The 24,592-nt window shown below is 33.6% G+C and overlaps 1 protein-coding gene across 2 annotated transcripts; it reads left to right on the forward strand.

The window, feature by feature from the left end:
- The first annotated feature begins 200 nt into the window (after positions 1-200).
- LOC134261089 (sex peptide receptor-like) lies at positions 201-22,304 on the forward strand. 2 transcript variants are annotated; one of them, XM_062743561.1, is made up of 2 exons: positions 201-455; positions 20,742-22,304. In XM_062743561.1, the coding sequence occupies exon 2, from the start codon at positions 20,874-20,876 to the stop codon at positions 22,008-22,010; it is 1,137 nt and encodes a 378-aa protein (XP_062599545.1). In that variant the 5' UTR covers positions 201-455; positions 20,742-20,873; the 3' UTR covers positions 22,011-22,304. The 2 variants fall into 2 exon arrangements, with proteins under 2 accessions (XP_062599545.1, XP_062599546.1); XM_062743562.1 differs by lacking the exon at positions 201-455 and adding an exon at positions 16,428-16,482.
- The last annotated feature ends 2,288 nt before the right edge of the window (positions 22,305-24,592 follow it).

Consider the following 24,592-nt stretch of genomic DNA (forward strand, 5'->3'; position numbering starts at 1 on the left):
TGTTTTTCATTGTAATGAGAATCCAGATGAAACAGCATGATTTGAAAAAATAAATCTATAGCTCTTAGATTTCACAACATCATATCAACTAGTAATCGTGAAAAGATTTTGAATAAATGAATTTCGTCATCAAATAAGGTCCCCGACAGCGCTAACGTAAATTTCAAGTTCATGAGACTTAGTTATAATGGACGCAATACCCTGCCTCATCCACAGATTTGTTTATGCTGGAATCTATTGAGGAAGACGTAATATTAAAAAGACTGTTGCGCCATTAACAAGAATATTTGTTTGATACTGGCGGATTGAGCTCCTGAGAGCCGAGGCTCTGTGTTAGATAGATGAAAGCTTTTTGATGTTCAGAGAGACGTAGAGCGCGGCTCGTTCATTGATTCTGAGAATAATCTAGGATAACGGTGTTATTCACACTCCCGAAGTGCTTCTACTAACCACAGGTAAGTCATATTTTAATATCTCTGTTTTTAATTTTTTTTTTTTTTTTTTTTTTTTTTTTTTTTCTTCTTTTTTTATTTTTTTTTTTTTTAATTTTAATTTTTTTTTTTTTTAATTTTTTTAGTGATAAGAGTATCGGACTTTTATGATTTCAGAATAATATAAATTTAAAAGTGCATCGTATAATGTGCGAGTACCCATGTGTGTGTGTGTTTTTTTTTAGCAATAATGGGTACTCCACGTTATCCAGTTTATTTTAACTATGAGTTATAATAATTAATAATTTTCGAATCTTCAGTCGTCAAGTGTTGTGCTCATTTTTAAGAGAAGAGAGAGACATATTTTGTTTAAAGCAAATATAAAAAGGGTGTTTATCAAAATATTTAAAACGTTATTTCATTTATTTCCTGGAGTTAGTAAACACATTGTACCATTTGGTTTTAGTCCGAAATATCTATAAGAAGTCCTCGTAATCACAATTTCGATTTTTGCAGTTAAGAAGTTTATAATGTGGAAAGTATATATATTCGAACTTAATTAAACACAATCATATTGAATAGTATTACTCGAGCATGTTTTTTCAACAAGAACTTAGTAAATTATAGTCTATACATTTCGTACCGGCCATTACCATTTCGAAATAATTAATATAATATATTACTAAGAAGTACATAATGCAGGTATTACAGTATTCCCCTGTCGTTTTTATCAGTGCAATACGACACAATAAATTCCGTTTCTCCCCATTAATATGATTTCAGACATTATAACCAAGAAAACAAGTTGCAAAGCTTTAGACTTTAAAATTTTATATAAATTCGCCTCATATTTCACAATCAAGTTAGCGTTGTTGTTGTTGTTGTTGTTTTATTTTTTTCTATTTTGTTTTGTTTTGTTTTTTCTTTTTTGTTTGTTTGTTTGTTTGTTTGTTTTTGTTTTTGTTTTTTTTTTTGTTTTGTTTTGTTTTTTTTTGGTTTGTTTGTTTGGTTTTTTTTTTAAATTATTTTATTGTTGCTGTTTTCTTTTTCATTATTGATTTATAGCTAAAAATTTTAAAAAAAAATTATAAAATAGAAGCTTTGTTTATAGTTGACGTTTTTAGATTTGATTTATAAACTCGCAATGGAGAAAATACTAGTCTGTTATGATAAATGCTGTCGATTAAATTGTCAGAGAGTTTTATTTGAAATAAATCCCTAGAGTCCCTATCCATTCAGAAATTTTATCAGCCAACTCTGTTATCCGAATGTCTGCGAATAATAATACGAATTATTACAGTCCTACTGACAGTCTGTGAAATGCTAAAACTTCTATTTGTGCTATATATAGCTAGAATTTTGTAACATCAACTCTACAAATAAGTGTTAGTTTTGAGTATACCAAAAATTGAATTGCCAAAATCAGCTATTGAGATTAAGGGTTTTATTTTATGTCCTGGACATGGTTTAAATTTCTTCATTCACATTAAAGAATTGAATACTGATAATGATAAAACATATACGCCAGCTGTAGGTTCTATAATTTGAATTTTTCAGGATGTTTCAGTCTCCCTTTGATTGGTTAAGTTTTGTCTCCTTCATATGTTTCAGAGTGTTTTGAATGTTTAATTAAGTAAATACATTTTTTTTTATGATTATATATCTACAAATGCTTTGTTTTAAACAAAAGATGTATGTGAGTATCGATTAAGGTCTTTATTTGTATGTTGTTTAACGTCCCAAAACGAGGATTTTTAACTACAGTTGAGGGCTCCTTTAGACCTTTGCTCGCCACTTCGAGATTTTCAGCAGAGGGGGTTAGGCATACCGCGACACGGGTCCTCAATTTTTAAGATAGCTTTGGAAAGACCCATGATTCTCACTTTTCGTGCCTATCGCTTGGCGAAAGAACATTTACGAACTTTACGAAGAACGAGAATCAAACTCATTCTCCTGATCACGAAATGTGCGTCCTACCACTTGACAATCGTGACCGTGTAGAAAAAATAAAAAAATCATTTTATTGTTTGCTGATTCTTAAAATATTTAGATTTTTTCAAGAGATTTCCATAGTGTAAATTAATATTTTGACAAATAAGATTAAATTTTTTAAAAAATGACTACAAGCAATTTCGACCATTATGCAAACCACCCCGCCTTTCCAAATATAGTTGATGCCCTGATTATATAGGGAATATATATAGATTATATAATATTCCCCTCTACTGCAGCACCTGGTGTTTTTGGAGGTCCGTATTTCTCCTGCCTCTGATTTGTATTGTTCTGTGAATCTTTGAGCTGGAAAACTGTTTGTTGTCTTTACACAGTGTATTTAATATTTTTCACATCATGACATTACACTGTAAATGCTCAATATTTTTTGGAGAAGAAAATAATAGCTTAAAATTTGCACAAAGTAATCTTTCTTATGTTCTATGCTCACAGTGTTCTTTATAAGTAGAAAACATCTTTTAAAATTCAAAATCATATCAGTATTGAATATATTTTATATTTCTAACAATTAAATCAAATTTGAACGACTTTGTCTGCATGTATATGATGAAGGATATGGAGATAAAAAAACAGTATTCATTATTATAAGTCCACAAAACTATACAAAATAGGAGCACAGCAAACACGGACCTCAAAAACATGGATCAGATGCCATGGAGGAGTAAGCATCCTCTGCCGAAAGATCTATAAACTACATAAAAATCAACAAAGAAACAAAGATACATGATAGCAGATTTTAGTAAGGAGGGATGTGGAGATAACGAACAGTATTCAATAATCAAAGTCCATAAAACAATACAAAATAGGAGCATAGCAAACACAGGCCTCCGAAACACCAGAGGTGGGATCAGGTGCCATGGAGGAGTGAGCATCCCCTGCTGACCGGTCACAACCGCTGTTCGCTCTTTGTCATGATCGGGAAATAACGGAAAAATCCGTCATCAGGGTTATATCAATCCTATTTTCTTGACTCTTCATTAAAATATCAACAGCAGTTAGGAGAAAGTTGGAAAGTACTGTGCGACAATATAAATTTAAGAAATTATTTAAATTGGAGCGGATAATTGAAAAATCTTATAAAATTTTAAACTACAAATTTACCAAAACCAAGCATTTCAAAACGTAATTTTCAACATTCTAAGTAATATCCTCAAGAGAAACTACAGTTCATGCTTATTTGAGTCATATAGACAGCTGCGTTTTGAAAGGAAATGTAGATCATTAATTTTTATTTTAGTTACCTTGTCATTGGTCATACACAATTTTTTTTGTTAAAACAATGATATGCTACACGGAAGTATTCCGAATTTGATATTCAAAGACGACGAGTTTCTAATTGGCAATTTTAATATAAATTTTGGAAATAAAGTCCTCCTACGATGCATTGCAATTCCCAAATTCTAATTGTATCTCTTTTTAAGAAGACGTATATTTGTATCTATAAGAATATAATTATTGAAAACCATTTAAAGAATGTTTTTGAAACCATTTTAAAAAGAGGTCTCTCTGTGAGACCCTTAATTCAACTTTTATATATTCGTCGACGACATTTAATCCGTTTTTAATCAAATAAGAATACCTATCTATAGTCCTAAGCTATGTTGATGACGCAGTAAAAATGTCCTTTCTAAAAACCCACGATTTTTATTTTTACTTTTTAACTCATTATTTTATAAAGAAAGACCCTCCAAATACCATATTTTTTGAGATTGGACACAAAGAATTTTGTTATAAATTAGTCCTGTCCAAAGCAAGGAAAATCTCTCCAGATCTGTTCAATTAGATAAATTGCTTTACCGTATATGACTCTAAAATGAAATATTTCGAGATAACGAACAGTATTCAAGCTTAAAAGTCCATTAAAAGTCAATTTAAAGTAGAGCAAACACGGACCTCCAAAACATCAGAGCTGGGATCAGGTGCAATGGAGGAGTGAACATCCCCTGCCGACCGGTCACACCCGCCGTGTGCTCCATGTTATGATCGGGGAATAATGGGAAAACCGTCGACAATTCAGTGTTGATAATTGCCATACCATAAGTTAAATAAAAAGTCGGTCAGAATTTGAATTAAAAAAATTGGTTTAGAATTATTACGCAAACAATTTTATTAAAGCTTTTGTTGCATAAGTTGCTGAAAAAAATTACAATGACGATTTTTCAAAACATTTATAGACCTTTAAACCAGATAAGAGTTATTTCTCGTAATAATAAATCAATGGACCTTAAAGGTTACCATGGAACACGGTATCATAAAAAACGCTAGTAGTTGTCTTCGTGTATTCTGTCTTTAAATAAGATGTCTTTTGCAAAATTAATATATCATACTTAGGATTAAGATTTTAACGCTATGCATCAGCTATATTAAGACGAACTATTCTTTTGAAGTTCTCGAATAATAGATACACTCTAAGGACAAAGTCGTGAATAACGAGATGTTTGGAATTTCTGTCAATGCTATAAGGCTGATAAACACGACTTCTAAGGAACAGAATTAAGCATGAATAATACAGCAAAATCAGAGATTTTAATGATAATTCCTATGCTTTTATTTTTTTGTTGTGTTCACAACGCCCATCTAATACAAACAACAACATCACACGGGACAAGATAAGATTAAAGGAATACTGCACCATTATCAAGTGCGTATGTTATGCTTAATGGAACTGCTGACATATAATTCCAGATGAAATACCTTTAAAACCGATCAAATTCAATATATCATCAAGTATGACCGAGGGAAAATAAATTCCTTGTAATGACAGCGGATCATTCTGTAAAGATTCGTAAATGCAAATGTCAAATATCACAAGGTTATACAGTGTATACCATGTGTATACAAATGAAAGAGTGTTCAAAGGACTGTAATAATACAAACTTGAACAGTTTTCAAATCAAAATAAGAAATGTTTGTCCTTAAATTTATCATAGATTTGATAGGAGCTAGATGTGATATTTTTTTTACAAAGCCAATCATATTGATCAAAAAAATACTTTTTAATTGAAATATCTTGGCGCAAAGTGGAGCGGTATTGATTCCCGGCGCATGCAGCTCCTAAAATTAAGACGGTTCATCCGGTTTTATAAGGAATCATCCTCTGCTAATCTCTGTCTGGACTTCAAAATAGACACGTGATCATGACACGAAAGTCCCGCCAAAAGATATCTCAGAATTGAAGGCTTGTTTTCTTTTACTCAAACGCCTTGAAACTTGGACATGATATTCATCAATGTATTACCTTACTGGACGCTGATATTTCAGAACAAATCTATCAATACCTGAAATGATAGTGAACATACATTTTTGCTGTATTTTTCAATGCTAAATATTTGATTTAAATTGCTGATGTTGTAGTCGTCACTCACTGCTTTATCATCATAAATCCGTATGATTGGGAAATGAACACTTCTGAACCCAGTCTCCTGAATAAGTGACGAAACTGTTTCATTAACTATATACAGTATACATATGTATTTATTTCATATAGTGGACATGAACGCATTATCAATTTGATGCATGAGGAGGTCTGTTACATGCAAGCTAAATAACAATGTTGATCTAAGTATTGGATAGAAAGTGAATCATGTGCAAAACAAATTGTAATATTAGTCATTCTAAAAATATATTTAAATGTCATGTCTAAATAAAGAATTTGGTAAATCAAGCTCATATTTTGATACCTAAAATACAAAACAAAAATGAATTTTCACTATCCGACAGTACTTTTAAAATTATTCTCTCAGATAATTCATGGAATTTCTGAGACAGTATCCGGCTTTTCACCAATTGCTGCAATCTTTTAAAATAATAATAAGATATCCGTAGAAGGACTGGTGACGTTTATCGGATACAGAGCAACCAGCATCGACCTTGACCTCTTTTATCTGTGACCTCATTAATCTACAGACATACCGTGTTGCAAGGGTCAGAATAAAGCTATCACTCAGAGATATGATGTATGCCCAGAAACTTTTATTTTGACCTCTCAATCCACCTGGCTACATAAAATAAGTTTCATTTACGAATCTTTTGAATATTTTTCATGAGTGACTATAAATATTAATTATGTTAATTTCACTTTCTACAACTTAAGATTCTACTTTTAAAAGAATCAACCTGTCAAATGCAGCTGTACAATTACGTTTGTTTTGTCTGCTCTAAAACTGATTTTCTTTTAAGATCTTGAGTCACAGTTTGGTTCAAACCTAGTATTTATATGAATCGTCAAAAAAATTGAAGTACCACGTATTTTTATCGGGCCGTTGAGTTAAAATATCTATAATTAGAAAGTGAAAAAAATAACATTTATCATGCAGACATATTGCAAGTAATCGTCTGATAACTGCAGATGTCAATCTACGTGAATGAAACCACATTATATATTTTGTGATTTTTCAAAGATGAAAAGGGTATTTGAATATATTTTTAAGGAAGATATACCAAAATACTGCGTGAAATCTTTGCATTATGAAATATATTCTTTGCATTATTATGTACATATGTAAACATTCGGAGTTTGCAGACTTTATGAAGTTCATAAATAAAAATATTTGCAGTTTCGTTGAAAGTCATAATTTTGTAAGTTCTATGGACGATACAATGACCTTTTCAGCAAACAGTCTATCATTAGGTCAAATGCTGACAGACTTTTTTATACTAGTTGTTAGACCATTATTTACGAACTGAATTGTAGACGGATGTTTTCATCATTCCCCGATCATGACAAGGAGCACACTGTGGATGTGACCAGTCGGCAGGGGATGCTCACTCCTCTGTGGCACCTGATCCCACCTATGTTGTTTGATCTGCTCCTGATTTGTTTTTAAGGACTCTTGAGTATGATTATTGTTTGTCATTTCAATATATTTTATTATTTGAAATCTGAATTCTCTGAATTGAATTCAAACAAGAACTAGAATTTCTATTGTGAATACCAACACGGAATGAACACTTTGTTCAAATAACAAGATAGGTTTTTTTTCATTGTTACTGTGCTTCATCACTTCTACGCATTTCCTTTTTATTCGTGTTTATAATATGTATGAAAAACTACAACAATTTTGATTACCTGCTTTACTCTGTCTTTTTCAAAATGAGCTTTATATAAGCTATTCCTTATTTACTTTGGAAATAAGTCGCATAAGCAGTGCTCTCAGAAACTGGATTCTAAAACTCTTCTTCCTGAATTTATTAAATATCTTCCATTGGCCGTAACATTGAACTTCTGAGTAAAAATAACCGGACATTGAGTCGCATTTTGTCTGAAATCTTACATAAAGAGTTATTAGGCCATTGTTTAATACTGAGTTCGACAACAGAAAGCCCCATTAACCTGAGTAATATATAGTGTTAACGGCGACTGTGACCGGTCAACAGAGGACGCTTATTCCTCCAAGGCATCTGACCCCAGCTCATTAATGTCAGCAGGTGCGTTATTTATGTTATTGTTCACAAATCTAAATTGTGTATAGATTTTTTGATGCCCATTGCGTTTCGTTATTTTCACATTTTGCAAATGACACTCAGCAAGCATCTTGTCTCTTAAAAATTAAAAACAAATGCACTGAAATTAAGAAAAAAAAATCTAAATCAATTGCTATTTCGCATTATTGATAGAATCAAATTGTCCACTATTTTGGTGTTTAAAGCATTATTTTAACAAATAAATTCTTACGTTTGACTCCGTGAAATGTCCTATTTGTGATCTCTTCTAAAAACAAATTAATTATTGAGTATATTTTCAATTACCTTTTATAAATGCAGTAATACAAAAATGGTTAAAGTAAGTTTGGTGGAAAGGGAATAAAATTGTAATAAAGTTTTTGTTTATCAAAGAAAAAAAATGATAATATACAAAACAAGACAGGAAATTTGCAATAAATTGCTACATTTTACAGTCGTTGCTTTCAACATTGCGTGTCAAAAGAATAGAAGAATTAAGCGGAAATGATATTAAGGAGAGATAAGGTGAATGCTTAGAAATCAATGATTGACCACTCTAATTCTAATTATAATATATTTTCCTCCGTGCTAAGAATAAATAAAATGTCAAGTTGTCTCTTTGAACATAGAAAATTGAAACATAGAAACATTTCATCAAAAATTAGTCGTGATTTACTTCACCTGTCAAGATTTTTATCAATTCTGCCTGGAAGGACATGCGTTTATCAAATGTGGACAGAATTTATCGATTTGATTGCCTCAATACAAGCATGACGTACTGTATGTATTGGTTTGTGGAACAGAATTTAAAATAAAAGATGCAACAGATTCTGTAAACTCTGTTGATCTTTGAATTCTTTTTTTATCTATAAACTCTGCTGTATCTTTGAACTCTGTAATATTTTTAAACGCTGTTGAACTTGGAACTCTATTATATTTTTAAACTCAAAACTTAAACTTAAAGACTCTTTTGTATGTGTGAACTCTGTTGTATTTTTGAACTCTGTTGATCTTTGAACTCCGTTGTATCTTTGAACTCTATTGTATCCTTGCAATCTGTTGATCTTTGAACTCCATTTCATGTATAGATATTTAATAGTGAAAGATGTTAATTGTAAGCTAACAAAAATCGATACACAAGAACTTCTTCTGCATAATCACCATTTCTAAAACTAGGCAGCCTACTAAAAACAAGTTGAAAAAATCAAGGTTATCAACAGTCTTAATTTAAGTTCTATGGTCCATATACAATGATCTTGTCAGTAAATACAGTCTCCAAAATGTCACAGATTGTTTTTTTTAACTTATTAAAGAGTTATTTACACACCGATTTGTGTACAGATTATTTTCCTTTGCCCGATTATGATAAGCCCACGAAATTTTTAACCGGTCGACAGGTAATGCTTACTTATCCATGGCACAACATCACACCTCTGATGTTTGTTGTTCGTGTTTGCTCTGCTACCAGTCTGTATTGTTTCTTCTTTTTTTGCGTTAACCGTGGTTTGATACACTTCTCAAAATGAAAAATGCTGTGATATCTATAGTCAAATACTCTAGTACTTATAATATATCTGAAAAATAAAGATAACGACAACAGTTAAATGATTCATCTAGAAAAATTTACAAACAATAGAAATTGGTTATTAGAACATAAAACACGGACCCCCATCCGCCGTTGGTCCTATGCATTGAATAAGTAGACGGGACTTTCCTTAGTCAGGTTTAGCATGAAAAAGGCATAACAATAGTTATGAAACACATAGTCCAAACTACGATCCGTCGATACCTTGTATGCAGTATTTGTACTCTTAACAAGGTCTTTTTAACGATCATGTGATCCATGTGATTTATGGACTGTCGACGTGAAATAAGGTTATTGATTTCCCTGCAACATCAGCTTATCTGCTAGTAGCCTGCCTTGGATAAGATATTGATCGTACTGAGTACATGTTTTTCTGTAAAAACTGTTACAGAAAACAGCTCGACTATATATGTTTATGTCGAGTTCAAAGCAACAGCATCTGTTTTCTTTAAGTGTTTTTAGAAATAAACTATTCTCAGTTTTATTGCATTTGAAAAAGCGATCAAAAGAGAGGCAAAGGAAAGCCTGCAAAGCCTGATGTCAGTTCTACAACAAGAACTTCTTATAAAGGCATAATGTGAAATCTATCAAAAGCAGCTGTCAACTTAATATATTGAAGATAACAAACAGGGATCGATCTCGAAAAAGTCAAATAAACAATACAACAACGTGAAAAGGACAGGAAATGCAGACCCCTGGAAATTCCGGAAGTCGGATCAGGTGCCTAGGGGGAGTAAGCATCCTATGTTGTCCGATCACAACCGCCGAGAGTCCTATGTATATATTTATCAGTTAGAGATACTCGCCAGAAGTCAAAATCAGTATAAAAAACGTAGGCTCTACGATTAGTTTTTGAGAAATCAGCATAAACACGACCCATTCATATTTTACATTTGCTTATTAGGTCACATCGAAATGTCGACTTTAAATGAAGTTGTTGAAATAACATCAGTGAGTAGCATGTCTTGCTTCCTGATGTTCTTTAAGACAGATATCTTAATTTCTGTTAATGTCAATTTTGCTACGGAAGGCTTTAAGCTAACCTTGAGGTAAATCTAATAGTTCGCTTAAAGCCAATTTTTGTGACAGGTACCTCGTAGTAAAGCTTCATGACAATATTTCACTTAGCAACTGTTTGAAGCACTCATCTGTTTAAACTTTTCTGCATTTCGTGTAGCTAGGTAGACAGGACTTGAAAATAATTTATATAATATTCCTTCTGTACGTGAGGAGTGTCATTTAAATGTCATATCGAGTGTAATATTCATCTTGTGTTAAATTACATGAAAATCTTATTAGCAAGTAAATAATGAGAACGTGCAATTTTTTTTATATAAAATAAAAATGGTAAAAAACTTGTGTCGACTAAATAGTAAAATAGCCTATCAGTGAAATAAAAGGATGTTTTTGTAAATGTCAACATGTTTTCAAGACTCCTTGTTTGGTCACTGAAATATTTCATGCAATAAATTCGGTAGATCGTCCTAGGTGCAGTTAATATTATTACAGTATTAGGTAAAAATGTTTACATATTGCATGTTTTTTAGGGTAATAGTTAAGACTATTTATTTTCTTATGTTGAATGCCCTTTTGATTTATGAAGTCAGCAAAAAAATAATTAAAGATCGTCAAGTTCATTTTAAGGAAGCTTTAAAATGCAATGTTTTTTTTAATAAGAAAGCTTCGAAAAAGATTAGTTGGTCTTTTCCTCGTTTGTGTAGATTCAGAGTCGTTTTTTTTTATCTAATGTTTCTTTTTTCTGCACTCACGAGAGTTTTGCGGCCGTCTTTTGTTCTTTTTCATTTAAGCCTCAACGGACGCAAGTTTTCATTATATCAACTTTATTCGGCTTCTTTCTAATGCATAGCTGACGTTTTGAGAAATCTACGGTGAACCGTACCACCAAAATTGTTGCAGAGAATACATATTCAATGTCCAAGATTCCAAAATTATTGGTATGACCACATGGACAATATGTAAATTAATTTTCTTACGAGATTACCAGAAAGCTCTTTTTTGTGGAGGTTTGGAATTAAGGCTCAAAAGACTTCTGGCCTGGGAACCATAAAACTTAGACAAGCTCACCTTTGATCTCAGTCTCAATTTTCCAAAGGAATAATTTGTGGAAAAGTGAGACTGAGATCAAAAGTGAGCTCGTCTAACTTTTATGGCCCATAGGCCTGGCCTAGAAGGCTTTTCGACATGTTTGGAATTGTACTCGGTTCTATCATTAATGGTCCCGGTAGCGGTAGAACCATCCCCCGGTGTAATCACGTGGCATGAACATACTAACTCACTTTTAGTCGTAATAGGTCTTGTTTCTTTAATAATTACATGGAAACAACCTGCGTAACTGTGAATAATGCTCAACACTAAAAACATAAATGTTTATTTGTGAAATGCCCACCAAACATCTTCTTGAGTATAAGAAACCTAAACCGAAAATGCCATCAGTTTGGTTATTTGTTATAACAGCAAGGATCAAATTCATTTTCAACAGTATCGTTTAGAGTCATCATTTTGTAAATTTTATCGTCGCTACAATGACCTTGTCGGCAAATACAATTTATCATTGAGACAAATGCTGACAGACGTAATTCATACTTATTGTTAGTCCATTATTTATACAATGGATTGACGACGGATTTTTCCGTTATTTCCCGATCATGACAAGGAACACACGGCGGATGTGACCGGTCAGCAGGGGATGCTCACTCCTCCATGGCACCTGATCCCACCTCTGATGTTTTGGAGGTCCGTGTTTGCTCTGCTCCTATTTTGTATTGTTTTATGGACTTTGATATTGAATACTGTTCGTTATCTCCATATCCTTCTTTCACCGAATCGAAGTGACGAAGGGAAAAGTTTATTTCAGGTGTGTCCCATCTGCTCCTAGCGTACTTTGATTTACGGGTTATAGTCAGCAATCTCCTTTTTATCGACTAAAACTGACAAGGTTGCCCCGGTACCAACCAACATATTGCATGGCATATTGATTCATCAAACCTTTGATGAGCAGGCCAGATCCCCTATTGTCTTTACTTGACCGCGACTGTACTTGATACTTCTTTGTTGCTTGTTGATCCTTGTTTTTGTTTCATGTTTTTGGTTTCATCGTTTGACGGAGATTTTTGTATCCTCTCAATTTTTTTTCTTCATCAAACAGTGTTTGAATCTTTGACCACACCTTTTGCACTCGTGACATTTACATTGAAAAGCATCAGGTTTCAAATGATAAGAACGGGGTGGTCTTGGCGTTTGTTCGTTACAGTAATATCTACATTTTTTTCTTTCTTAATTTCTAATGAATCTTGTGAATCTGCTTCATTTTGACTCTCACACTAGAGATTTTATTAGATTCTTTGATAATTTCCTGTTCTCCAGCAGTTCCTCTTGCGAATCCGACATCATGCCGATTTTGGCGTTCGGCTCTACAGAAAGCCTGAATTACAACCGCCAAAGGCAAAGCATCATTTAGAGACTTAGGACGTCTCAAGATGCAAGAGAATGCTGACGGGTGAGCTAGGTGAGCCAAGAGTCTTTTTAGCTTCACCAAGCTTCTGTAATGTGTCGGACGTCTTCTGTCTTTTATCTTTGCATTGCCCGATATAGCTCTCTTTGACTGGTTGGTGCAGGTATATCTTCTAATGCATCATATAATCTATATACGTACGAGCTGCATCCCCTTTCATATTACCGAGGACAGTCTGCGCCTGTCCTTTCAATGACACCACTAGATGTAAACTTTTCTGACGCGCATTCCACTTGTTAAAACATTGCTACACACCCAGTAGTGACCTTTATAGTCTTTCTAAGGCATGCATCTGTAGTTCGTCGCGGGTTTCATTACAATTTTGCCATTCTCCATCATTACTTTGTGTGCCCTGCGTACTCAGATTTGGATATTGATGGTGCCTAATATGAAAGCCAGTTCCGGAATCCTAAGTTGTCGTCGTTGCCACTATATCGGTATTACAAAAACGTATTGCAATACGATATTTTTGTCGTATTGCAATGTACCGAAATATCAATATTTTTCCGAGCCTTAAATATACCTGATACAGAGAATCTGGTAATATTGCACCTGGTACACAACACCTGGTATCACTACCTGGCTTTACAGTTCTGTGTAACACTGCATCGAGAGGTGCACGGTATCAACATTTGGTTCACACAACTGCGTAAGACAGTATACAGTTCACGGCACCTAGTAGGTGTATACTGATTCTAAAGCACCCGGTTTCATTCGTTCACTGTACCTGGTGTCCATACTATCACGTATTAAACATTTTTATACAAAAGTAAATCAGACAGCAATCAAATATTAATCAGAAAACCCATTCTACGCTATCTCTTGACCTGATGCCGTCAAATGTAACGTGTATGATTAAATTCTTACAAGGGATATATAGGTTTTCCTCTTCCTCTGTTTGTTTGCGTGCCAGCACCTACTGCGACATGGAGCCTCGGTTAATTTGGTCTCATCCGAAGAACCGGTCTCCATGTCCCACAGTGGGATTCGAACTTTGCTATATAAGGATTAACTCCTTACTCGGCAATTCTAGAGAAAACGCTGTGACACGCGGGCGACAATTAGGAATGAAAAACGTAAGTAAGCGTTGCACTTAATGATTGTATTTGATAGATTGTATTTCCTGACAAGTTAGGTCAATGTATCGACCATAGAACTTGCAAAATGATTACTTTAAACAAAACTGTTGATTTTCTTGTTTCATCAACGTGTTTGTCATATATTCGAGAAGTGGTGTAAATCAGATGTGGATACTTAAATTCCAAGGAACTTTTCGAAAATTTAAAATCACAAGATTTTACCAAAATCAACAGCTTAAAATTTTATGATTTTTCAACTTAATCCACAATCATTCCCCACGATAGATTAAAGCCCAGGCTTTTTTTATATCATTGACAGCTGCTTTTTAATAAAAATGGAACTCATAAATTTACTAACCTTGTTATTGGTCATTTATTTTGTTAAAACACATTCTGATTGTACACACAAGTACTCTGAAGATCACATCAAAAAGATGCTTTAGTTTCTGATTGACAACTTCTATGTTGTTTTGAAAACCCGATCTTTCATTAATCTATTGAAATCCCCATGGATACCAATTGCGCCCCGTTATTAGCAGACCTATTTCTGTATTCATATTAAGCAGAATTTGTCAAAAATCTTATAATTTTGTGAAAAGAAGAAAATACTTGCTGTAGCCTGCAGCTCGAACTTTAGATATATCGACGAAGTATTTCCATTCTTATGTCGATACTATATATCCCCATGAGCTTGAGATTAAAGATACCACAGAGTGTTTTTCATAACTGGATATTTTACTTGAAAAAATACGTTAATAGTAATCGTACAACCAAGCTCTTTGAAAAACGTTATGTTTTTAAATTTTTGATCGTCAACTTGCCTTGCTCCTTCATCACACTACGGGGTTTATATCTCTCAGTTGATTCGATACGCAAGGGCATGCTCTAGCTATGTAGGTACAATTTCTAAAATGAGGTAAATCATTGACAAATAAATTTGTGAAACAAGAATAACAGCAGGCTCGTTTAAAGTCCTCATTTCGAAAGTTCTATGGTCGATACAATGACCTTGTCAGTAAATACAATTTATCATTGAGTCAAATGCTGACTGACGTTTTAAAGACCAATTGTAGGTCATTATTTACACATTGAACTGACCACAGATTTTCCATTTATTTCCCTATCATGGCAAGGAGCGCATGGAGGGTATGAAGGGTCGGCTTGGGATACTCATTCCTCCATTGCACCTGATCCCACCTCTGATGTTTTGAAGGTCCGTGATTGCTCCGCTTTTTTGTATAGTTTAATAGACCTGTGAGCTTGAATATTGTTCGTCATCTATATATTTTTCATGCAATATATGTTTAAAGAAATTGTTCTTTAAATTACACTGTAATCCTTTGCGATTAAACGAAAGTAAGTAACTTAATGAGCTTCTTTGCATTGCAACTTATAAACACAGGAGTGATTCTTTTTTATCGAGATGAATGATATGGAGATAACGAACAGTATTCAATATCAAAGTCATTAAAACAATACAAAATAGCAACAGAGCAAACAACAGAGGTGGGATCAGGTGTCATGGATCTCTCTTTCTAATAGAACATTCAAAACATATATAAAGAGAACCAAGCATGAGTAATCATAATTTCAAAATCACTGTGATTTATAAAAACAAAATGCAATAATAAAAAATAGTATGATTAATAAATAAACTTGATATATTTCGATATAATACGGTCTCTTCCGACCAGCCGGTCTCCAGATCCGGGAGAGGGATTTGAATTCGAAATGTATTCCTCACGAGCGACTCTAGAACAATTAACTTTCGAATAATGTGTTTCCATGCGGGGAACGTCGATTTAAAGACAAGAGCCTTTTTTTAAGTTGTAAAATAATTCCTATTCATAAGACAACAAGAAATGGGTTGAAGATTAAAGAGGCGCGCTAAGTACCCCTGGAAACTTCGTTAGATACTAAGATAGTTGAAATTTGATATGTAGAGGAAGAATCCCAGCATTTTCCTACATTTCATCGTTCTTGGACATGGTTTTAGATTATTATTAATCTATGCAAATGTCCAATGTTAGATCAATAAAAAAATTGGTCATGGATAAATTAACGTAATCTTTGAGACTTAAAAATGCACTATTTTGACGCTTGTAAGTTACATCACTGAGTTTCTATATGTATATATTACGTTCTAGTCATAAATTAATTATAAACACTTATATGTCGGAGATGATATTCTTGTTTATGTACAGTAAAATAAGTAAATGAGCTGTGAAAAGAATCCGATTAGCTTCTAGAATGGGCGTGAATGAAAGTTAAATGTCTTATCATATTATATCGCCATGTAGATATGATTATAAATATTTCTGAATGGCTTGTATCTTGTCAGTCGATTTCAGCTTTGATTAAAACCAAGTCAACTGTTGAAACACCTGGCCGTTATAAAAGGTAGGTCGAACATGTTATATCTTGACTGGTTTTGCAGAATTAATTTTATCTTGCTTTATATTTTTTTTTCGTTTTTCTTAGGAATAACCTTCTAATAAGTAGGTTATAATAGTCTGAGCAAGGTATTTTATTTGGTAGTGTAGACAAAACCATGGATTTTTGAAACAAATTGATTGAGACACCATATGACATATTTTAATTTCTAAACTCCACAAATTTAGAGACAATATATTTGTTGCTTGAGAAAGGGATCGGGTTTTGAAATTAAATTCAGGAAATTGCATGATTTTAAGAGAATTAATTTGACACTTTTTAATTTTGAAACAAAACAGATGAGTACGTTGAGATTTAGATATGAAATACTGGAACAGATGATGTTAGTACCCAAAAATACGTATTGATATCAATAATAAAGATTTAGAGTTTGGCATAATCAGAAATTAAGATCTTGACTGAGCAAGGCTATCGCGCTGAATGCATAGAACTAGGCATTCTACAATGCTTTCATGTACCCGGCAGTGGCCATGAAAAGTGGGGAAAAGTTTTTATTTGGGACAATAAATCTTGATTGTGGAGCAGATTACCACGTTTCAGATCATGTCACTCAGAAATTTGCAATTTTCCAGGAAGGTCCTAAACATTAAACGTAATTTCCAAGCCATAAAAATCTTCTAAGTAGCATTAGCCTGTAAAATAGGACAACAAAAAAGGCCTTCAGAAACATAAATACATTGGAATGATAAATCTCCTAGTCCACGTATTTCTGATTAATCCGATGCATGAAGAAAAAAACGAGACCTGAGGTTAAAAATGTACTTGAAGTGAAACAATGAAGTTTTCAGTATTTTGATAGAATTTTGTGACTCTCTCTCTCTCTCTCTCTCTCTCTCTCTCTCTCTCTCTCTCTCTGGGCGTTGCCAGCCAGCTTCCATAACTGTTTCTGTTAACGACCGCATCGCTTCCTATCTTAATTGTGATTGTTTGAAATTACATAAATGTTATCAGGCATCAGGAAAAATAGTTCCTTTGCTGATTTGTAGTTCTGCTTTGAAAATTGAACTTAATAGGTTGTAAAATTTCTTTCAAGTGGTAGATTCAGACTAAGACACAGATACAAGGGACTGTCAAATTATCTTTCTAACCACTCCTCCTCCAATCTCCCTCAATTAGCTACTGTAAAGGACTGTGTTTGTATGTCAATCACCTGCTGAAAAATAAAATTAAAGACAGTTTTATAAGACATATTTGACCTAGTCCTGAACAATAGCAATATATAATTTGCACTGCATGTAGAAATCATTCATTGAATGGAATTGCTTATGGAATATTTCCCTGATTTTATGAGAATTATTGATATATATCTTAAAGAACTGACAATGCATTTATTATTGTCTATCAAACTTGAGTTCTTCCTCCAAAGTAGATCAATAATTCACTTAGTATGCTACATTCAACACCACTGGCGATGCATTCTAAGTCGCCGTTAGTCTGCGATTCGATTAATTCTTCATTAAAAGATATGTAAAATGACCTGGCGAGTACTTCAAGACAGGAAAAGTTAAACACGACTAATAGAAATCTATCTTTGTTCACAAAATATCTAACCTGTCGCACGACAGGGCCAAAATTGCTCCATCAATTTAATAGCTTGTAATTTACTGCGACATCCGGGAACTTCTGCCAACCGCACTACCGCCTCGAACTAATGAAGGTTCTGCGCAATGTTTCTTTATGTTCACCAAAATTGTCAATGGGTGATTCTGTCATTCTAATAAAGTTTGACTGCTTTGATTCAATTAAAAACCTCTGTGATATTGATTTTAAATGAGTTAACATTGTTAAAAACACTGATAGTGTAGATAGACTCTGACATAAAGCATTTTATTGCAGTATCATGTAAATTAATTGGACAGAGAAAAATAGTCCTCGTTATTTTCTTTGGGATTAGAGCTGGGTGCACCCAAATATAATCTTTTATTTGACAAATGGAAAGAATTTTGTCGAATTATACCGTATAGCTAGTTCGGCATCACTGATTTAAAAATAATTCGTTTCTGCAAAAAATGGCGAGTTGTCAATGACATATCTTCAGATAAACGCACGTACTTTTCCAATTAAATAAAAATACCCTGTGAAAGAATCCTATATCTTTTTATCCGAAGCAACTGTTTATATCTAAATAAACTCTTCTATTTACGTTTCTTATGGTTTGAACGCTCATTGAGCATCAAAATTAAATCGCTACGAAACTGTTTCATATGTTAACCTGTTTGATAAAAAAGCCAATTTATCGTTGATGCAACTTAAATCATTTGGTTACAATTAAGATTATTTTTTTTTATTTCAAATTCCTTTGTGAATGTAAATTATAAACATTGCTAGGCATTTTAATGATACGGTAGCGCCAGGGTTTTTTACGAGAGTAATTACTTAGTTATTTTCCCGAACATTAGGGCACTGAAACCCGTTATTCGCTCCCTCGCCCATCAGGGAAGCTCACTTTAAAGAAATCTCTCCACTTTATCAGAGTCATACTACTTTTTTCATAAGAATCAATTTGGCTCTTACAGCGGTCTCGTTCATGTGCGTATGCTTTGAAATAAAATTACTGACTATAAATTAGAGCATCGCTTGTAAATTTTGACGAGCAATTACAAGCAGAATTTTTCTCGCGTGAATATGTACTTAACCATTTTATTTGAACTAAATTATTCTAACCTACCATAATTCAGATCATAAAAAATATTAATGCATTCCCCTTAACAAACGACGAAGACTCACGTAGTATAGATTTTTTATTGGATAAACCAGACGGTTCTAAAATTTGTCGCATCTTCAATGATTAATAAATACAACCAATGATTTTAACAGCTATTATGAAGGGAAAAAAAGCATTCTAAATTCAGATTTAAAATAAAGATAATTTCTTTTTGATTGGTCCAAGCAGAAATTTCGTTCGAAGAATCTCTTATGTGTTTCTTGAATTGCAGTTTATTGATATATGCCTTACTTCTTATTAAACCGTTATAATCGAATTACGTCATACAGCTGATACATATATATGAACCGATATATTAAAAAGAATTCTGAAGCGATGTAAATAAATTCAACCGCTAATAGATTAAGATGATCCAACCATAGAGATTATGGAAGATTTACGCTACAAAAATACGATATTTTGTTGGCGAAGCAGAGAGGGCGTTAACTTGGCTGTATGTGACACGTGACGTCGATAATGATGGTAAATCAAACAAACAACATCTCGGATAAATGCTACTATCTACAGCCACAGATGTTTAAAGTGGCAGAGAAAAGTTTTGGATAAAGTACCGTCAAAACTAGATTATTGTATATTGTGTGCATTTGGAGGGAACTGATGACTTTTTATATTTTATTGATATATAACAATATATAGTCCCTATTGACTAGTGATGGACTATGGATATGAAATACAAAGCTAAAGCCTAAAACATTCATCCAGAATATATATAAATTGTGTAGGCTCATAGACATCGGCCTACATTTTTTGTGGTAGCGCAGTGGCCTGCAAGCTATTGAAAACTGGTAAAATACTTGAAAAGAGACTTTATGAAAGTTTGTTCCCTTGTTATTATATGGGCTCAGTATGTAAGTTACACATGTTTATATCCCTATAGCTTCAAATTCTTCTCGTGACTAAAATAGTCATGTAGAGAGAATTCAAAACTTTCCAAATCATATTTTACATGCAGCTCAACATTAGGAGAACCTTATCCAAACTTTTTTGATTGAGAAAATATATTTTCTGGCACTTAACGATTACAGACCGGTTCTCAGGTCGCGCATAATTTAAACCGAGAGCTCTTCCCTGATGGTATTAACTTACAAAATTACTGCTGTACTCTTCTGATACTTTATTATTATTTAAGGAAATATAAAACAGTGAGAACCACTTTATCTAGTGATATAAGGTTAAGTGAGTAATTTCATTTGATGATCTTTTTTCCAACACCACTTTGTTTTGTATTTATGTATACAATACAGTTAAGTGTGCATCAGCAGGATATAGAATGAGCTCTTGATAATCTCATTGTTTTCCCTAAATTTGTTCTTCAGAAGACATCTTGTCTTACTCCACGTTTTCCTTAGATAAGACATTTTTAAGGGATATCGTTACAACATGCGACAAAACTGTTTCAAGGGCAAATATATTATATATGACAACAAAAGTCAATCATCATAAATTATTCTTTAATTATTTATCTCTTTTTCATTTCTAGGAAATACGGGTAGTGACTCCCTCAAACGAAAAACCCTGACACGCCATGTAAGGATTCGGATTCAAAACAACAAAGAACCACATCTAAGATCATTTTCTTGAATTTCGAGTCACACGCAAAGTAATCGCCAACATGGAGGGTTCCGAGGAACTTTTTTTCCCGAATATGTCGTTCCCTTTCCACCTCGCTTTTATGTATCCTTTCCCGGAGGCGTACTACGTAAATGGATTCGTTTCCCCCGTTCTAATTTTCTTCACTCTGGTGACAAATATCTTCGTAGTACTCATTCTTCTTCGGAGGCACATGCGCTCACCCACTAACGCTATCCTGGCTGCCATGGCAATTTCTGACACATTCACTGGAATTTCACCGCTTCCTGTATTCATTCACTTCTTTTCTCTGGAGAACTACGAGGAGTTTGTGGAATATCACTGGTGTTACCTCTACAGGTTTCTCGGCGAGCTTATTCCGACCATCTTCCACACATCCTCGATCTGGCTAACGGTGACGTTGGCCATTCAACGTTACGTTTACATCTGTCACACAGCTACCGCCAGAAGATTTTGTACCATCCAAAATGTCGTCATTGGATCTTTCATAATCTACTTTCTTGCCATACTGTCACATATTGCGCGTTTCTTTGATTTTGAATTCATCCCTTTTCCCATGTTTTCACCTAACGCACCAAACAACACAATTGTAACATGCATCGAGCAAATTACTCCGTGGGTCGTCCAAAATGAGGACTTGTATTTCAATCTCTACTTCTGGTTCCGGGCGATTTTCATTCATCTTGTCCCATGCACTATCCTAGTGGTGATAAACTCGATACTCATATGGACACTTCGAACAGCTCAAAAACGAAGAATGCAGCTTCTTAAACAAAACAAAAGGAGCGAATCCATGAAATTGAAGGATAACAACTGTACAACCCTAATGCTGGTATGCGTGGTGGGCTTGTTTTTACTTGTTGAGTTACCTCTGGGTATAATTGTGATTTTGCATCTCATCCAAAACAATTTTGAACTTAATTTCATGTCAAGCGAGACATTCAAATTATTGTCCCTAATTTCAAACACATTTATTTTACTATCTTATCCGCTGAATTTTTTCATTTATTGTGGAATGAGCCGCCAATTCAGAGAGACATTTATGGGAATGTTTGCAAGGTTTTCGATACCAATAAATAAGGAATGTTCGAATTACGCATCTATTCCTTCAGAGAATGGAAAGAACAACGCTGAAACCACAAGGGAAACCATGTTGTGAAGGGTGTCAGAAATTAAATGTGTTAGAAGGAATTATTATTCAGATGTGCAAGTCTGCCAATGTTTTATAGGCCAAGTAGTAACCAGTCAAGAAATGCACCTTTCCGTGTGAAATGATGATTCGATGCTTCTAACACTTAGCGTAGAATGCGTACATTTAGATATGTATTTTTAGATGAATATGTACATGAATTATCAAGTAAAAGAAAAAAAAAACTGTTAACAAAACGCAAAGTTGACGTAGTAAGATCAAAAAGTCAGTCGTGAATAGTTAAATATCTATATAGTGATGTAAATTCGTAATGTATGTAAAACTTGTAATTAAAAACATGAAACGTTTTTGCTGTTGTTGGAGTTTTATTGTTTAATCCAATATTTTATTATGTTAAATCAGTGTCATTTGATTGTTCACTTTCAAACACAGCTTCCAGAAGTTTCAAAAAAAAAAAACAACAAAAACAAAAAACAAAAAATATTAATTTACAAGGATTGCATATTACAGGAAAACTATGGCACACAGATGCCAGTTTATTAACTAAAGATTTCAATGACAACCTTCAATCGCTAACAGAATGAAATGTTTTAAAGGCAGGTACACAGGATGGAATTTGTAGCATAATACTTCCTTGTATACGCGCTTATACTTATTGAATAGACTGAAATAAAGCTAACTTTTGAATAATATTTGTTTGCCTTCTCCCGTATCTAGAAGAAAAAATTCGATCGGTAGGTAGATAAGAATTTTTTTCCTCAGAAAATTTCACTCTCAATGCTGAATTTTTAATTTTTTTCCCCTTAATACCAAAAGAAAATGATAATTGATTCCTAAAGGTAAAAAAAGTTTTGAGTCGGTACATATTTAGTCGGTCGAGATAGGGCATGCAAACAATGTTTCAAAGGTGGTCCGAGGTATTTCCACGTGTTTTTCCCGCCATTCTATTATTATCTGTCATATTTTTTTATAAAACGCTTGAAAATAACAAGAAAAAAGATTGAATAAACAATATGTTTCTAGAATTCGGTTGGTAAAAATTTTTAGAACATGTAAACTCTCTTCCTGTTTCTTTTTTCAGAGCCGAGCTTAATCATAGTATTGTATTATTCTTCCCACAAAACAATTAGTTTTTCTAAAGTTTTTTTTTAATTCGGCCATTTTTTACAATGTGCTTTTTTAGTAATGATAAAAATAGGATGACTGCAAATGTGATTGATTGACCGATTGCATATTTTTTAAGGTCCCTCTCGAGAATTTTTCAATCATATAGAGATGCCACCACTTGTGGTGGAGACCTACAAATTTTGTCCTATACTCGGCACTTAGGGCCATTGAGAAGGGAGGGATCTTTTTCGTGCTAGCACCTACTGCGACACGGGGCCTCGGTTTATACGGTCTCATCCGAAGGACCGGTCTCCACGTCCCACAGTGGGATACAAACCCGTGACGTAAGGATCAATTCCTTTCTTTGCGACTCTCTACAAGTGTGAGTACATTTGATTGGTTGAATGGTAAGTTAAGACGGTATTAAAAATATAGCATTGCTTTATTCCTAATGAAATATACTGAGATAATACAGATTAATGAGATTTGAAAATCTCTTGACACACACTGCATTTAAAGTGTAAAAACAGAAAGATTTTATTGTAACACAAATATTACCTCGTTAACTGGCCTAGATACTGCGTATCCCATAGAAGATTCCACTGAAAACCAAGACATTAAACATTTTCTTGAATTGCAGTTACTTTGACGGATGAAGTGATTTAATGCACATAAAATAATCACTGTTCTGAATGAAAATGGTAATAACGAACAGTATTCAAGGTAAAAAGTCCCTAAAACAATGCAAAATAGAGCAAACACAGACCTCCAAAACAACAGAGGTGGGATCAGGTGCCATGGAGGAGTGAGCATCCCCTGCTGACGGGTCACAACCACCGTTTTCTCTTTGTCATTAACGAGAAATAACGGAAAAAACCGTCGTCAATTCAATGTTTAAAAAATGCAGTCGCAATTGGTATGAAAAACGTCCGTCAGCATTTGACTCAATGATAAATTGTATTTGCTAAGAGGACATAGTATCCACCATAGAACGTACAAAATGATCACATTGAATGAGACTGCTGATATTCTTGTTTCCTCAACTTGATTGTCGATAATTTACCTTGTTTTAGAAATTGTACATACGTAGAGCATCCTCTTTCGTATCGAATCTACTGAGTGATTAAAACTCCGTATGCTGGTGATATTGCTGCATAAGCAAGGGAAGCTGACGGTTGAAAAGTTAAAGTCGTCACGTTTATCATGGAGCTTGGTTGTTAGATTACCATTAACGTCTTTTTCAAGTAAAATACTAGTACCCAAATATGAAACAGATGTGTCAGACTTTGTTGTATCTTTTATCTCAAGCTCACTGGGATATATCGTATCGACATAAGAATGGAAATAACCATTGTTAATTGACAATGTGTCGTCTATATATCTAAATGTCGAGTTGAAACACGCAATCAGTACCCATGGGAATTCTTATGCATAATGTTATGTTGTCTTATCTGAATTCACATACATCTTCACAGTTGTACAAT

Source organism: Saccostrea cucullata, unplaced genomic scaffold (genome assembly GCF_032062105.1).
Source record: "Saccostrea cucullata isolate Sc308-1 unplaced genomic scaffold, CSIRO_AGI_Scuc_v1 ctg1875, whole genome shotgun sequence".
Classification (NCBI taxonomy): domain Eukaryota; kingdom Metazoa; phylum Mollusca; class Bivalvia; order Ostreida; family Ostreidae; genus Saccostrea; species Saccostrea cuccullata.